Source organism: Microtus oregoni, unplaced genomic scaffold (genome assembly GCF_018167655.1).
Source record: "Microtus oregoni isolate MIOR12 unplaced genomic scaffold, Mior012 000026F_ref0000081, whole genome shotgun sequence".
Lineage (NCBI taxonomy): Eukaryota > Metazoa > Chordata > Mammalia > Rodentia > Cricetidae > Microtus > Microtus oregoni.
Genome location: NW_024543085.1, coordinates 19017337 through 19034932, shown reverse-complemented (window position 1 = coordinate 19034932; position 17596 = coordinate 19017337). Strand labels below are relative to the sequence as shown.

The 17596-nt window shown below is 41.0% G+C and overlaps 1 protein-coding gene across 13 annotated transcripts in view; it reads left to right on the top strand.

Annotated features, from left to right (window-relative positions):
* The window catches only part of Cadps2 (calcium dependent secretion activator 2), a 521450-nt gene that overhangs the window by 466391 nt on the left and 37463 nt on the right, over positions 1 to 17596 (top strand). For all 13 annotated transcript variants that reach the window (XM_041675424.1, XM_041675418.1, XM_041675426.1 and 10 more), the window contains one exon: positions 5093 to 5167. In XM_041675424.1, the coding sequence (XP_041531358.1) occupies positions 5093 to 5167 (75 nt within the window). The remainder of the gene's footprint in view (positions 1 to 5092; positions 5168 to 17596) is intronic.

Sequence of the window (17596 nt, the reverse complement as noted above, 5' to 3'; positions counted from 1 at the left end):
CTACAATGTACCAGGCTCTTGTTAAATATGTGTTGAACAATGAACAGGCTGATGTATTATCACTGTTCTAAAATTCTTCCACTGCAAGAAATGATTCATTCTAGTATTTGCAAGAGAAGTAGCCACTGCATACACAAACGACAAGCCAAGCGATTCTTTACATTAAGAAGTGAGTTGTTTTGAAGAGTAATCGGCTACTGTTCATTATGTCTGCACCTGTACCTTCTCACCAGAGACAATTAGTTCCTTACAACTTTCACACAATTAATGTAGTTCAAAATGTGCAGGTGTAAAACCTATTAGCAACCCTGAAAAGTGGTAAACAAGTACAAAAGAAAAGGATTGTAATGTTGCTTTTAATCTCCAATAGATACACTTACAGAATTGTTCAGTTCCTCCCTCTGTCTGCCTCCCTGTCTCTCTGTTTCTCTCTGTGTGTCTGTCTTTCTCTCTCTCTCTCTCTCTCTCTCTCTCTCTCTCTCTCTCTCTCTCTGTCTATGTCTCCCTCTGCCTCTCTGTCTCTTTTCTTTCTCTCTCTCTCTCTGTCTCTGTCTCTCTCCTCTCTACCAGGATTTGAAATTGTTCCAGAGAGTCACATAGTTGTTAACAAAACTAGATTAATGGACAGTTCAGAAACATGTAAAACATGTACTATGAATGAAATTATGAATGAAACAGAAAGGAAGCTAACTCACTGAACTCTAATAATTTGTTATGAATATATTGTCATTGACGAAATTAAAAATCCCTCCACTCCTAACCACACCAAAGACCTGCCTGTGTCCCCAGATCGCAATTCTATTTTCTTTTGTGATACATGATGAGGCAAAGATGCTCTCTGAGGCCCAGTATAGGGGTTATTGAAGTGATTAGTGACTGAATGGTCTACTCATATGACAGGTGTTTATAATGAGTCAACAGACTTAGGCCAGTCCCGCAGGACCGATGTTGAGATCATAAAACCACCACATTGTTTTAAATCCTTAGTATCCAGTACTATAGAAAAGCAGATGACTACCTATGCTGTAGACCTCCATCTACCCTCTGAGCCACGTCACCCTGGTCCCATTGGCCGAGAATAAAGAAGTGAGAATGTGAACAAATCAGTGAGTAGCTCAGGTGAACCAGTGGTCCTACTTGGACAGGATTAGTTATTAGTTAAAGGGGAGTTTGCCCATTCCCAGAAGAAGAAGACCAATCCTACTAATGCAACCCAAAACAAGGACCAAAGTCTAGGATGCACTGGCATTTGGTCAGTCTCAGTTTCCAACATATTTGCATGTGAACAGTCGAGTGAAATGATGCTATCCAACTGAGTGGAGCAATGCCAGGATTTCAAATGTGCCTGAGCTGTGAAGCAAGGATTTCTAAATGATTGCCCAAATGTAAATTGAGATTCAGTCTCTGAAGAAGAAAGATATAACCTGTTTGCTTTTGAGGGCAGATGTGGAAAAAAATCAGCTTGCAACTGAGCTACACTCTGCCAACACTATGGTACATAGGACTAGCAGTTTGACTTGAAATAGCCCAATAAGAATATTTTTAGGGGTCTGGAGAGATGGCTCAGAGGTTAAGGGCATTGCCTACTCTTCCAAAGTTCCTGAGTTCAGTCCCCAGCAACTACATGGTGGCTCACAACTGTCTGTAATGGGGTCTGGTGCCCTCTTCTGACCTGCTGGCATACACACAGACAGAATATTGTATACGTAATAAATAAATAAACATTAAAATTTAAAAAAGAACATTTTTAAATAAATGTAAATGTTTTTACAAGAATTTGCAAAGGTTTTGAAGCTGGGGAGATGGCTTAATCAACAAAGTGCTTGCTATATGAGCATAAGGACCTAAATTCAGTCCCTTGAAGCCACCTGCAAATGCTTGGGATGCAGTATTGCACTCTGAGATCATGGAGGCAGAAAGAGAAGGACCCCTGGGATGTGTTGGTTTGCATGTCTAGCCAAATCGGAAATCCCCCAGACCATTAAGATCCTGTATCAACAAACAAGATAAACAACTACCAAAGAATAGCCAAGGTTGACCTCTAACTTGCATGTATGTACACACCCGTACACACATATGCACACAAATATCACACACATACATACACACACACACACACACACACACACCATTTATAAAAGTTTTTGTAGTCAGGGACAAAAACTTTCTAAATTTTTATCAACCATGTTATCTGTTTGTTGAAGTGGAAAACAATGTGTTGGTTTTAGCTCAGGCAATAAAGATAGCTTTACAGAAAAATTCTGTTTGTTGCTATCTTGTGATTTAGAGTGTTACCTTTTATCTTGGGAAGCCACCAGGTCTACTGAATAATTTACTAGCTTTCTTATACCTGTATTGGCATACCCATATAACCCATACCTATGGTTTGCTGTCTTTGCAGAATGGATACTAAAATATGGATGTTCATACTAATTTTGGCTGGTGTTCCCAGATGATGGGATGAATCTATAGCAGCTGACTCCCATAGTATTTAAATCTAGTGACCCCATACTTATTGACCTCTGAAATAATAGATTAAAGGTTTTGATCCTTTTGGTTTTTGTTTTAACTTCACTCATTCTTATACGGTCATTTCTCTCTCTCGTCCTTTCTTTCCTTCTCGTGCTCTATGTCTATATCAGGAATCAAAGAAAGTATATTAATAGATTGTACATTTTCAGAATTTCTTGATCCCCCCCAAGGTTCATTGACTTTCTAAACCTTTCAGTAAGAGGAGTATAAATGGCTTCTTGAGTGGCTCATGACTGGTTTTAAGAATGGCCCGAATTAATCCAATGGAAAAATGTAATATGTAACCTCTATTATCTTATATGTACTAGCATTCTGAGACATTTTGTTTCTTGAGAATTAAAATATGGAAGCTAGGGAGATGACTCAGTAGTTAAAAACAGTGGCTGTACGTCTCGAGGATCTGAGTTCAACTCTTAGCACCCACATGTTGGTTCACACTGTCTATAACTTCAGACCCAGAAAACCCATGCCTTCTACTGGCCTCCTGCGGCACCAAACAGGCAAGACATATAGGCAAGATATCCATACACACATGAAGAATAAATACAATAAAATATTTTTTAAAATATTTAAAGAGTGAAAATATGAAATCAATGGCAGATAAAGGCTTGAGGCCCAGGCATGTTTAAGAACATGTTTGAGGGGCCATGGGCCTCAGTAGCACTTCCCTGTTGTGGACTGTTTCCATTTTGGTGGAATGTAGGAAGCTCGTGCCTGTCTCCTGTATGTCTTTGCAGTTCCTCCCCACAGAGGGGCCATAACTGCTGTTTCATTCCTTTGTGCTGCACAAACATGGGTCTGTAGCAGGGACATGAAAGGGGAGAGGCAGAACTCATTTGCATAAGCTCTTTCAACACCCAGTTCCTTGTGCAGCTTTTGACTGGGGCTGGGAGGCCCTTCTGCAAGGGTATCTGTTGGGTTTCACCCTACAGATCACTTAGTCCGAGTACTGAAACCATTGCATTGGCCCTGAGGCGTGTTTATGGTCCAGGGCATTAACTGTTTAAAGTAAATCTCGACTACCTACCAGTCAGCTTGTTTGACTGAACATCACTCTTTTGCTTCAAATTTGTTTTTTTTAATATTTCCTATACCAACATTCCAACTCTCCTGCAGTGTAAATTCACCCACTATGTCGAAACGCCTGTTCTCTTTGTCCTCTGGGGACCAAAGCTTTGGGAGTCAGCAAGGTTTTAAGTGAACCAGACAATTACTACATACCAGAAATCTCAGTGATCAAGTGCATGTGGTTAATCTGAGACTAATGTCAACACACACACACACACACACACACACACACACACACGGGGGGGGGGGGGGGGCGGGGGGAGGGGGAGGAGAGAGAAAAAGAAAGAAAATAACTTGGAAGCTCCAACATTATTCTTCATTACTTACACAAGGAGATGATGACCACTCTAGCTATTAGAGCCCTTGAGGGTGTGGGGATCATTCCCTCGTATTTCAAAGCGAGCCTGAGTTGATGTTTTGTTCTGTGTGGAAACTTTGAGACATGTTTTCCGAAGGAAGAAAAATGGCTTTCAAATACATCAAACTTAGGGAAGCATTCAGCTGGCAGCTGTGAAGCTGGTCTGATGTTTATCCTGACATGAGTACTTTTAGTCTGTGCACTATGCGCTCTGTTCCTGGAAGCCTTGATCATCAGGAGAGGGTTAGTCTTTACAAGTCGCATTTTCTGTCAAGTGGCCATTGGGGACAATCTGCTGTCAGATAAATGCTTCCAAAGAAAGAATTGCTGTTTAAATAGAGGTGCCTACATATGCCGGGAAGCCCAAGCTTCTGCTAATTTAATAAAGGAGCCTTCTAGTAATCTTTAGAGAAGAAAGCAAAAGCGGGAGTCTTTCAGGTTTATTTTAAATACATCGTTTTTGTATTTATTTAAAGACATCTTGTTGGTGAGGAAGCAGTAATAAAGCTATGGGGAGCAGTGTCATTTCATTATAGCTTTTATGGCCTATTAATTTGTTACCATCTATTCCCTTTTGTTGATGAAATTTTAATTTTGCCCTTGCTTGAACATGTTGTAAGAATTGTATACGCTGCTGCTCCTGGGCTGACAAAAAGTCTCCTTTTAGGGAGAACAATTGGCAGCGCATTTTATTTCTAGAGCACATTTAAAATAACTTATGAATGAGAGTTGCCAGACATGAAATGCTGTATTAATTAAATCTCCTTTGAGTCCCCTTGTTTCTCTGGCTAAACCAACCCTTTAGAAAAATACAGGGCCACCTTCATTACAGAGGAGAAGACAAAAAGCACCCTTCACATTCCTCTGCCTGAATACGGATAAGGACTCAATTCAGCCTCCATAATAACCCCATTAGCTGCTTAACTCAACAGCGCACATGGGAAAATTTTCCAACCACAACGTAAAAAAGTGTCGACTGGATGGATCGTTGTCACAGCTCTGTCCTTTTAATGTTCAAAACGATCATTTTAAGTAAATTTGATATGCCGTAATTAGTAGCTTTATAACCGTCATGACTTACAGCAAAGAATTCACGTCTGTATCCACTAATGCATTTTTTCTTTTCAAACCTAGCAACAGTACCATTCAAAAATAGATGATTTGATTGACAACACTGTGAAAGAAATCATTGCACTGCTAGTTTCAAAGGTAATGTATCATTTTTTTCTCCTTTGCAAATGAAATTAAGAAATAATCATCAAATGAGAATTTTTGATATCTCTTATGTTTATAAATATCTAAGTGTGAAATGGTAGTTTAAAAAATAAATGTGACTGGGGTATAACTTAGTGCCAGAGTGCCTACCTGGCATGTTCAAGGCCCAGGACTCAATCACTAGCAAAACAAAATAAGTAAATACATGCAAGAGTACACACACATAGACACAAACACACGAAGCAAAGTTGTTTCGGTTTTGAGAAAAACTCCAAACAAGAAAATGAACACTGTGTCAACACTGTGGGGATTGATTTGTTGGATTGATTGTGTGAAGAATTTTGTCATTTCTTGGACTGTTTTCCTTTGCAAAACAATTCTTCTTTCCAAGAATTCTTTATTATATCACATCCATGCTCGCCATTTTCCTTTCAAAGCAAATCTGAGTATCTTCAGTCTATGAATTCAGCCTGTTTGTTGTAGATCTCCCTAGGGCTGGAGATCTAGCCTTAAGCACAGACAAAGCTGGCAGGATCGTATCAGAACTTCACCCCCAAAATTTTCTGCTTGGTGCTTGGAATGCCTTCAATAAATGCAACAGTATTTCATTGTATACATGAAAGTCAGCAATAAATGGCTTTGCCATTTAGCAATTACGTGACTTAGAGGCCACTAAGACATAACAGATGACCATGGATATAGTTTGCAAAGATTGGGCATGTTCAGAGAGGCATGGCCACAAACATAGGTATCATTTGAAATCAAAGCTTACTAAGGAAGTGATGCTGACAGCACCAAGAACTTAAAGAGGTAGAGAATTCATTGGCTAATGGGTTCAAGGTCCTAGCCACATGAGATTGATAAGGACTTTACACTAAGAGCAATGATGTTTGTGATTATTGAATCATCTAATCCAAAACACCTAGAAGAGATGAGCTTATAATGATCTCATCGGGAAGAAGTGATGATGGTAAAATTAAGTATCCTGTGTTGAAGCACACAGTGTATAAATGTACCAAAACATTATATACCCTGTAAAGATGCACAATTATTAATTGGCTTTTAAATGCTGGAGAAAGAAAATGGATATTCTCTAAGTGGAACTTTGACATGAGCAGTTGCATCTATCCCTTCAACCTTTATCTCAAAGACATTCAGAAGAGGTTTCATAAAGCAACTGAAAGAATATATCCACTGCAGAGAAAAACCAACACCAGTTTTATAAGTAAGGGATATGGTGTTTAGCTAACAATATGAAAATATTAATCTTCTCTGGGCATGGTGGTGCATGCCCTTAGTCCCAGCACTCAGGAGGCAGAGGCAGGCAGATCTCTGTGAGTTCAAGGGCACCCTGTTAAGTTCCAGGACAACCAGAGCTGTCATACAGAGAAACCCTGCCTTGAAAAAGACAAAACAAAATCAATCTTCATTAATAATTTAAGGAGTGCAGATACCAGCTTTTCCAATAAATGAACTTAGATGTTGAAAAGCATGAACTGAGCCACTCAAGTTTCATGTGTACAGGATCTAAATTGTTACAGCCTGTCTGGAAGGTATTTCAGAAATATAAAATGTGTTAATATCCTTTTGCCTTTTTTCATATTTCAGAGTACTCAGAGATGTACAAATTATATCTATATAGATTTTGACGTTTGTTGTGTCAGATATTTATATTAATCTGTGATTTGGGAGTCTTAATGATAAAGTATGTTTTAAAATATACTAGCAAGTGGATAAAAGATGAGTTCTTGAAAGGGTGACGTATGATCTGGGTTCGCACCCCAAGGCTCACAGAGGTTATGCTGGGTAGTGAAATTATGATCTGGGTTTGAACACCATGTTTCACAGAGGTTGTGCTGGGTAGTGAGATTATGATCTGGGTTTGCACCCCAAGGCTCACAGAGGTTGTGCTAGGTAGTGAGATTATAGTTGGTGTCATATTTTTTCCCTTTGTGTGTATGTTCCAAATTGTCTGGTAAAAGGTTTTGGGATAGGAAATAACCATGAAGAAAAATGGTTCGAGAATACTGCTGCCTGTACCCACTACTTTTCTTGATCATATTCATGAGGAAGAGAACTCAAGGAAAGAAGGGTCTCCCTGAACTGACAGTTTCAGAAACTACAGTTTATCATGTTTAGGGACAGACACAGGGCTGGTCACACTGTGTCTGCAGTCAGAAAATAGAGCAAGAATTCCTTGAATTTCCTTCACTCTTTCACGCTGTTCTTTTTCTCTCCTCTGACTGGATACCACTTTCAGATGACTTGGGCTTTTTTGCTGTTGTTGTGGTTTAATGTTTCTTTCTGCCCTTTATTAGCTGTTAAAGCTCTCTGTTAAAGTTGATTTTTTTCAGTTCAGCCTTTATGGACTTCTATCATAGAGATTCTTGTTATTATTTGTCTCTTTATTAAGCTTATTGTTTATGTGTTTTCCTGATTCCCCCAGCTCCTGTGTTCTCATATAGTGTAGTAAGCTGCTTTGTTAATATGATACTTTATTAATTATCTCAGACTGTTATACATGAATATACTATATTTTGGTCATATTCACCTCAAATTCCTCCTCGTATCTCCTCCCAGGCCCACCCCAGATCCACTCCTCATTCATACAACCTTGTGCCCTTTTTTAATTTTAATAATCCACCAAGTCCAATTTGTGCTACCTATATATTTATGGGTATGAGGCCATGCAACAGAACACAGTAGACCTACCAGGAGCCATAACCTTAAAAAAAACCAACACTCACTTCCCCTAGATGCTATCAATTATCAACAGGTCCTCACCAAGGGGAATGGGCTCATGTGCCCCTCCCACTCCAAGCTTGAACCCTGACTGTATTTAACTTGGTAGCTCGAGAGCAGACACCCACAGCTTCTGTGAGCTCATCATTTAGGAGTCCCATTATATCCAGGGTATGTGTCTGCTGCAGCCCTCTCCGATCTCTGGGTCTTTATCCTCCTCTTCCGAGATGGTTCCATGTGTGGCTGAGTACCCTACAGGTGTTTATTCAATACACTTTGACTAGCATTGAACTTCAGCATTAGCTGGCAATCACTGTCCAAAAATAAAAACCCCAAACTGTGCATTGTGACCTAGAATCTGCACTAATCCATGGGCATAGGAATGTCAGTTTAGAGGGCAGGTTGATGATGGAGGAAGGTCATTGGCTAATAAAGAAACCGCCTTGGCCCATTTGATAGGTTAGAACATAGGTGGGTGGAGTAAACAGAACAGAATGCTGGGAGGAAGAGAAAGTGAGCTCAGACTCGATAGCTCTCCTCTCTGGGGCAGACACGATGAAGCTCCGACCCAGGATGGACATAGGCTAGAATCTTCCCGGTAAGGGCACCTTGGGGTGCTACACACATTATTAGAAATGGGCTAGTCCAGGTGTGAGAGTTAGCCGAGAAGAGGCTAGATATAATGGGCCAAGCAGTGTTTAAATGAATATAGTTTGTATGTTGTTATTTCTGGGGCATAAGCTAGCCAGACGGCCGGGAGCCAGGCTGTGGGAAGAGGCCCGCAGCTCCCTCAACAGAATAAGAGAGTGAGAATGGAAGTAGCCGCTTTTTTAAAGGGAGAGAGACCACGCCCCAATGGGCTGGTATCTCAGCGGGTATTGGCTGGAGGAGCGGAAGGACCTCCCGCAACAGGTTGACACTGTGCCCATTTAACAAAATAATAGTAGATTCACACCCAGAGCCTATGAACTCCACAACCATGGATTCTTAGCTAGATTTACAGCACTAGGCATGTATTTTCTCCTGTGGAACTGGTCTTAAATCTTCTCTGAAAGAGTTGGGTATTCCCATAGCATTTCTGCCACTATCAAGCCCTTGGACATACCTTGCCACACTGGTTGCCATTGTAGTTCACAGGGTTCACAGCTGTGCCCCCTCCCTTTGGCCTGAATAGCACCTTCCAGTCTGAAAGCCAATCACCAGCAGGAAGGAATCTTCCTGGCCAGTATCACCTTGGTGTCTTCATTTCCTCTGATCAAAGTAAGTGGTGTCTTCAGCAATGGGGTCTCAGTAAGCTTTTTTTAGCGTGATTGCTTTGAATTCTGTATCAGACACTTTGTGCATTCCACTTATTCAGGCTGGATAAAGGTTTATTTTATTTCTTTGGTTGTATCATCCTTCTCCGATATGATCATCCATGTGTTGGTGCCCATTCCTCCAAACAACCAATTGCTTTGACCAATATTTACAAATTACCTTTAGACAGAAACACCTTTCATCAGTCACCATGGGAAGAAATTTAGCTTGAGCCAACTGACATGGTCTCCAAGTGGGCCAGCTGCCAGGGTCTGAGGAGTTGATAAATGGTGGGTTTATTCATTAAGGAAAGAAAATATTTTTATGAAACAGTTCTTAGATGTCAACACGCCAGAAAATTACATGTGAGCTGTTAGAATGCATTGTACAATACCTTAGTCTTCGTTCTCTCTAAATGAGACATCTGGGAAGAGGAGAAGAGTCTATATTTAATATAAGCATCCTTCCCTTTCTATTCCAAGAAATAGCTGGAGATGTACTAGGGTTTGTTCCACTTTAAATGTCTGATGGAATTAGGCTGTGAATTTGTCCAGCCCTGGGCTTTTCTTTGTTTAGCTTAGTTTTACTTCTATGACAGTTTCAACTCATTATTTATTGTTGATATGTCACACCTTTTTGCTTCAATTTGGAATTTAGTTATGTGTTACATATTTTTCAATTTACTGCAGTTTAAATTTTCAAATATTCTTAAAAGATGGGCTGGAAAGATGGCTCAGCAGTAAGAATACTGGCTGCTCTTCCAGACAGCTCAGGTTTGATTCCCAGTACCCACCTGGCGGCTCCCAACTGTCTGTAACTCCAGTCTCAGGGATATGATGCCCTCTTCCAGCTTCCTCAGGCACTAGGCACTCCTGTGGGTAGTGATACAGATACACATGTAGGCAAAATTCCTGTACACATACAATACATAATAAAATTTTTAAAATATACTCCTTAATGAACCTATTTGTGTATAGTCTCTCCCATCATCTATCTATCTGTCTGTCTGTCTGTCTGTCTCTGTGGTGTGTGTGTCTCCATCTCTCACTCACTTGCTCTTCTGTTTATTTATTTATCGGGTCTTTTCTCTCTTTTAGTGAGTTTGGCTAAGGGTTCATCAATTTTATTTTTTTATAAGAATAACTCTCCATTTTACTCTTTTATGTCACTATTATTTGCTTCTCTGGTTTTTTACTTATATCTGCTAATTATGGATTTTGTTGAGACCTTGCGCATTGTTAATTTATTATTTGTGTTTTTTTAACATAGTCACTCAATGCTTTCCTGCATTGGTGTATCTCACAGTTTCTGGTAGTTGGGTTTCCATTTTTGTGTTTTTCAGATTTTTTATTAGTGTTTTCAAATATGTGTGTTTGTGTGTGGGTATGCACATACACATGTGTGTGGGTATGCACACACCACAGAGCCAGAAGCATCAGATGCCCCATGTTTCGGTGGTAGTAAACTACCTGACATGAGGGCTGGGAACTTGCTCTGTAGATCAGGATGATCTTGAACTCTGTAGAGGTCAGCCCGTCTTTGCCTCCCGTGTGCTGGGATCAAGGCATGCATCGTCACGACTAGGCTAATGCACATAATCTTAGGGCAGAAGCTTGTATGCTTTAAGTACTATTTAAATGATAAACCATGTTCTTATTGTTGCTCTTGTTTTTGACTACAAGCCCATATTTCCAGTGGCCTCCTGACTACCTCCACAAGTCAGTTTTTGTGAGAATGTGAGCATCAACTTCAAACTCAGTGCTGTTCCTCGGCATTTCCTGAGTCCATTGATTGATGTTAATTGTGTCCACATTGTAAAAGCATCTTCATCCTAGGATCCTTGCCTTCTTAGAATCCTCTGAAGCTCCTCACAGGAGAGGGTACCAGAGCCTATTGAGTCAGTCTCCTGAACATGCCCTTTTCTGCTCCACTCCATTCTCACTGCTACCCTCTTTTCAATCTTTGTTTAAACCCATACTTCAGAGATTGCCACCAAGCTTCCCTTCCACTAGTCAGGCCTCTGCAATGCAGCTGGAGTGCCTTACAGACACAAGGGAGGCCATGTCTTCAAGGTGCTCCCTGTGGTCAGCTGTGCCTTATGGCTTTGACATCGGTTTCTCAGTTGAACCTTTCACTTGAGTTTTGTTAACATCCCATGAGAAGTGGTTGTTGTATTTGGTGACACAGTGTTTGAGAGGACATTTTCCATACCTTAACCTTCCCTAGTATCCTTTCCTACCTATCCTAATAATTAAGAGTAATGACACACAGAAGAGTAAGAATCCTCAGAGTAGTTTGGAAGAGGCTCACACATACACCAGATGTCATCACCATGTCTTTCTCAGTCTCATCCCTCTTGTCCCTCAGACACTCTTACTCACATCCCAGGCTCTAGTGTTTCCAGCATTCTGGTGACTTCTCTATTGCCTGTTTAAGCTCTGTACCTTTTCACAACCTGACTCTCTGCTCAGAAGCTCTTTCTCCCTTTAATCTTGTAGTTCCACTGAAATAGTCTCCGATTTCCTTCTTAGAAGCCATATAACCCCCCTAGCCAACTTTGTTTACCCACACCTTTCTCTATCACTTACCGTGTGTCCACATGTGAGTTTCTCTGTCTCTTGCAGTCAAGAATCTCATTCTCTTTCTCCGTTAATCTATATACTATGTGGAGTGCTTCTCATGCAATGGTGTTTGTTGAGTGACTAGTAGTAAAAGAATATGAAAGTTACATCTGGAAAATACTAAACAAATCTGCTTCACTGCCAGTGCTCTGGGTCAGTTCTGTCTGTTACATGGAACATTGAATAAATCGCTTTTCATGAGAGTACCTATTGTTTTAAAAGATTTAAATGGAAAGGACAAGAAAAAAAGCATCGATTCTTATGATCATGAGGCATCCATGATTTTCAAGGTATAGCTGTGTGCCAGGCAGTGTGTTCAACACCAGGAATACAGTGCTAGCAAAACAGTCATGGTCCTGCTCTTTGGGGAGCTGTCTGAACCCTTGGGAGACACGAGCTAACAAACATTCCGTCCAGACGGGTGTGTGGTGTATCACAAACCATATGGCACAGTGACTCAATGTAGTTGGAGGACAGCGCAGGTTTTCTCAAGCAGAGGCTGTGTTCTAAACAATGAAAGAGTCAACCAGAAAAAAAAAAAAGAGGGACATAGCGGTTAGGTGGAAGACGCTGCAGGCACCAGGGCCTGGTGTAAAATGAAGCTGAAAGAGGTGAGGAGAAGCTGATAGGATGTGCTAAGGAGTTTTGAGCCTTGATCCCAAGAGCAGTAGGAAGTCACTGAAAAGATGGGAGAGGTGCAAGGTGGGGTGAAGAATTAACCAGCTCTATATTAGAAGATGCGTCAGATGGCCTATAGCAAACAGACTTCACAGACGGTTTCTACTTTGACCTCTAGGAAACTAATCCCAAGCATTTAAGATGTATCATGAGCAGGATTTACCACAGTGCCGAGGTGGCAAACATTGAGGGCTACCCTTAGGTTTATGACATGATTCACAGAAAAGAATCAAGTGTCATCCGGTGATTCGGGTGCCCTGCAAAGAGAAACAGATTTGGAGAGAAAGGTCCTGATGTCATGATAGCTCACAGTATGATTAAGTTTGAGATATCCAAGGGAGATGCCAGTAGAGATCCTTAGATATGGAGGGGGGAGGGGAAGTGGATGGGCTGAAATTATCAATGTGATAATTTGAAATGATGCACCTTCAGTAGCTGTTACTCCCAGCCTTGAGGGGCTGTAACTGCAGCCCCCAGAGGAGAAGTAGAAAACAGAAGGGAACTGAGAACATTTTTACCAAGGGGAAAAAAAATGGAAGATAGAACACTAACTCTAAATCTAATGCTAAATGTTATAGCTATTGCCACCTTGTGTTAAAAATTAGTTAAGTCACTCAAAATCTGGGATAATAAGAAAAACAACACGTGACACTCACTGAAGTTAAGCTGTTCTGACTGAGAGAAAGGATGGGAGACCCATCTGTGTGGTCCCATCTCCCCAGGGTGGAACTAGTGCTCACATTACAGTTCCCCCATTTATAAATGAGAAAAGAGACAATTGAGGTCATACTAGGAGAATCCTACTGGCCCCTAAACCTGTATCATTTCTATAGCTCCCTACAGAACTCAAGAAGATCACAGAGGGAAAGAGTGGCAACACCACCCTCTAGTCTTCCTTGTGTATGGTTTGTACAAGCCAGCCCAAAGGCCTGCTCATTGGATGTTAGTTCCACACAGACATGCACACCACAAGACTGGTTTGGACAGGAAGATGAAAATGGAAATCATTGCATGTAGTGGTACAGATACCAGAAAAAAAAAAAAACCTTGGGACATTGGTTCTTTGTCAAGAATTAAGAATACAAAAGTGAACACCGGTCAGAATGTATTCTCATCACTGAGGCACTGTTTGTCTGGGAATGAATTAAAAGAGCATTGCAAGAATGCTCAACTTCCTTGATCCTCAAATATTGTTGGAAAGGAAAAAAGGAGAACAGAATATTGTAAGGGAAATACTTTCTCACTGAGTATATAGATATAGATATGTAGATTCATCAAGTAATGTGAGGGTCCACATGCTCTTTCTAAGAACATAGAATGCTTTATCCCAAATTCCTCGGAGGAATAAGGTGGACAGAGAGGAAATATCACTTAACTACCTTGATACGATAATAATATCTTGCCAGCTCAGCATGGTAAAATTATTTTGATTAAATTTGCTTCTTTGGATCAGCGCCATCTATGCAGAAGGTACCTGATTAAATCCAAGTATGTGCTTCAAAGGTATGGCAAATGCCATTAAGGGTTCTTCCCAGGGAGGTGGGAACTAAAGCAGACCACTGCACTGGGGATTACAAAGGAAGAAGAAACAATGAAGGAAAACAGGGATTTGGTAACATCTGGGCTAGGTGTGGTGTTTTGGACACCGTCTTAGAGAGTCTTTGCAGGACAAGATACTTTACAAATAAACACAAGCACTACCCATCCTTCACATAGATGTCCATGATCTAGAAAGATGTTTCCAGGGTGACAACAAAGCATCAAGGAACTGGCTCATGCCTAAAGAAAGAATGGAGAAAGAGCCATCGTGTTAGTGATAGTTTGTTGAGGGAAGAAAACCTGTCTTATAGGCTCTGATTATCTGGTTGTGTGTGCTAGTTAGTCCTGATCTTAACAAAAGCATCTGCTGGTCAATAGCCTGAGTCTCCCTTGTTTTTACCCACAATAACATGCTGTTTTGTGATCAGTCTTACTATGAACGACTGCCCTTTCTGTCAAAAAAATTAAACTTTGCAGCAGAAATGAAATGAAGCAACTGGCCCTTGTTTACTCCATGACTGAAGAGGCAGTAGCCGTGTGAAGAGCCCAGCAACCTGTCGTCCCCACCACTTCTCAGAATGTGTGGTTTTTATATCCTGCTCTGAATATATGAATCACACACAGCCTGTTGCAATGATTCTTCTATCCTCTTAAGATTCAGCAGGGGATTGAAAGCATCACACCTTGTGGCACTCCTCATGTCTGTCCCACCAGTTGTTTCAGAGTGCCGTCATCTTGCGTTTCCTTGAGAGTATGTATCATGAGGCAAAGGCAGTAATTACCCAGACTCCGAGTGTTAAATGTTGCTCAAACAAACCCAGTGCATGACATCCACAATAAAGAGCAGGGAAACAAAGAAATTGCAGTGTTTCATTCCGCCCCAACGCCCTCAGGAGAGCAGAAAGCACAAGGCAAAGATGTAAGTATTTATCATCTCCCAGAGCTGTATGGAGAAAGTTCACAGGAAACAGTTAAAGATGCAGCAAGGAAGCTCAGCATTTAGCTGGATTTCATTGGATTCTTGCTGTTTTGTGCAATTAAAAACCAAATGGGAAAATATGCCATCACTAATCTTGATTTTAATAAAGTCTGACTTGGAAGGTAGCTTTTCCATCGCGAGGCCTGCAACAACAATCCTACAAAGGAAACCTTCCTGTAGGAACTGGGGCTCACTTGGTTGATCCCAGGGGTGCAATCTCTATAAGCCTTTAGAGTCTCTCCTGTGTTTGTGCCTCCCTGGGGACCATTTGGGACAGGGAGGAACCCAAACAGAGGCTTCCTGCTATTGTTGAACTAAAAGCAAAGAACACCGTGTGTGGCATGACTGTGGTCTACGCACAGGATTTACTCTGATATAGTCCAGCAGTGTTATATATCCAGAGACAACAAGACAGGCTACCAGGTGCCTCAATAGAGAAATTTCTTCCCTCCTTCCTATCCACGAGGCTTCCCAAGTATCATTTCATCCGGCTCATGCCATGCCCATTTGTGTTCATGTCTTCTCCTTCCACAACTTTGTAAGTAACTGAAAAAAGAGACCTAGATCTCTTCCATGCTTGTCTTTTCGGTCTTCATTGTTTAATGATAATTATAACAAAATAACATTCACCAAGTACTTCTTAGGTGCTTGGGCACATTTTTTTTAACTGGATCATCTCAATGTTCTCAGTTTGGTGGCATTATGGTGAGGAACTAGGGCAGTAGGGCAGACCGCCTATCTTCAAAGCCTTTCTCCCAAGCTACCCACCCAGTGTGCTCAAAGAAAGCAGAGTTCAAGTGGTCTGACAGCCTCAACCCCACCCACCTCTAGACACCTCCATAGATTGCTGTGACTCAGACCTACTGGCTGTGAGCCACGCTCATTAGCAACTCCTTGTCACCCAACTGCCCTACATGTGTCTTAACATATTTAGATATTCCGAAATATCCTGACCATAATTTAATCACAGCAGAGATGCTCCTTCTTTCTATGTCTTTAGTATTGGCTGTTTTCAATCTTTTCCTATTCATGACCTCACCGTTCTCTGTGCCATCATAGTCAGGTGATCTAGTAACTTCATCTTCCCCTTGAGGCAAGAGAAGCAAAAAGACCCGATCTATCCAGACAGTAGCAGAGCTACAGCCTGTCTCCTCGTTCACCTGTAGGATTTCTGCCTCTACTGTATTCACCCGTATTAGCAGAGTGACTGAACACGGCATGTGTCTTTGATGCCTCAGGTTGTCAGGTAACCATAGTAGTTGTCTCTCCTCCAGGCAAATAAGATCACCTGGCACACACTTGCTCTCAAGATGTGAGCTATAAGAGATGAGGCATTTTCCACAGAGGGCCATTAAGTCTGGAATTCCCTTCCCCTGGTCTGACAGAGCTCTGGAGAGTTGGTCTCCTGGGTCTTGACAAACCACATTAAGTTGAGCTAGGCAGCCAGTCGTACTTGGTAAGAAAGCTTAGTGGGCAGGAAGAACGTCGTAAGTAGACTCAGAGTCCTGAGCAATTTGTAATTTTGCAGTTTTCACTGCTTAGAACCCTGAAGATGTTTACCCAATTGAATGTAATTCTCCTTGAGAAATACAACTTTGGTCTGCAGTTTGCATGATTGTATTTCTATGTTCTTACATCATATCGCAAATGATGTGGTGAAGAAGCCTACAGGGAAGTTTTTGTTTCTTTTGCATAAACTATTTTGCAGTAATTGACCAGCCATAGAGAGCTGATCATCTCCTGTGCACTCAGAGTGAGTTCTGTGGCCACCGGAGACTAATAAGACACATCCCTGGAACTATTATCACTTTGTTGAAGAAGCTGCTATGTGAACAAAAACGAGCCTTCGTTAATTTCCCTTTTCATATTTAAAAAACCTTGTCAGTATTTTCCCTTTGGGAGTATGTAATTTGTCAATAGTACCTATTATTTTAGATATACAGAAAAGAGAAGCAGGGTAAAATGTCCTTATTAATTTATTTTTTTTCACTGATCTTCATGTCAGATATATGTTCCCACTCATTAAAATAAGACTTTTCCAAATTTATATTGCTGAATCCTTTTTTATATTGTAGAAATATAAAATTGTCCACTGAGATGGCTCAACAAATTAGGGTGCCCGCAGCTAAGTCTAATGACCTCAGTTGGATTCCTGGATGGGACCCATGTGGTAAATGGAGAGAACTATTTGTCCTCTGACCTCCATGTTCATACTGTGTCATGCACACACATCAATAAATAATGCATTTATTAACACGAAAATGTATGTATTATTTTAGGGCTAAGTGTGGTGACACATGCCTTTAATCCCAGCACTTGGGAGGCAGAGACAGCTGAATCCCTGAGCTTGAGGCTAGCCTGATCTACATAGTGAGTTCCAAGCCAGTGAGAGCTACATAGTGAGTCACTGTCTCAAAAAAAAAAAGCAATCATATATATATATATATATATATATATATATATATATATATATATGAGAGAGGGGGTGGCAGGCAGGCTAGGGATGCAGCCTATATTGATAGACTGCTTGCTTTCCTAGCAGGCACAAAGCCTGAATTTTGATCCTCA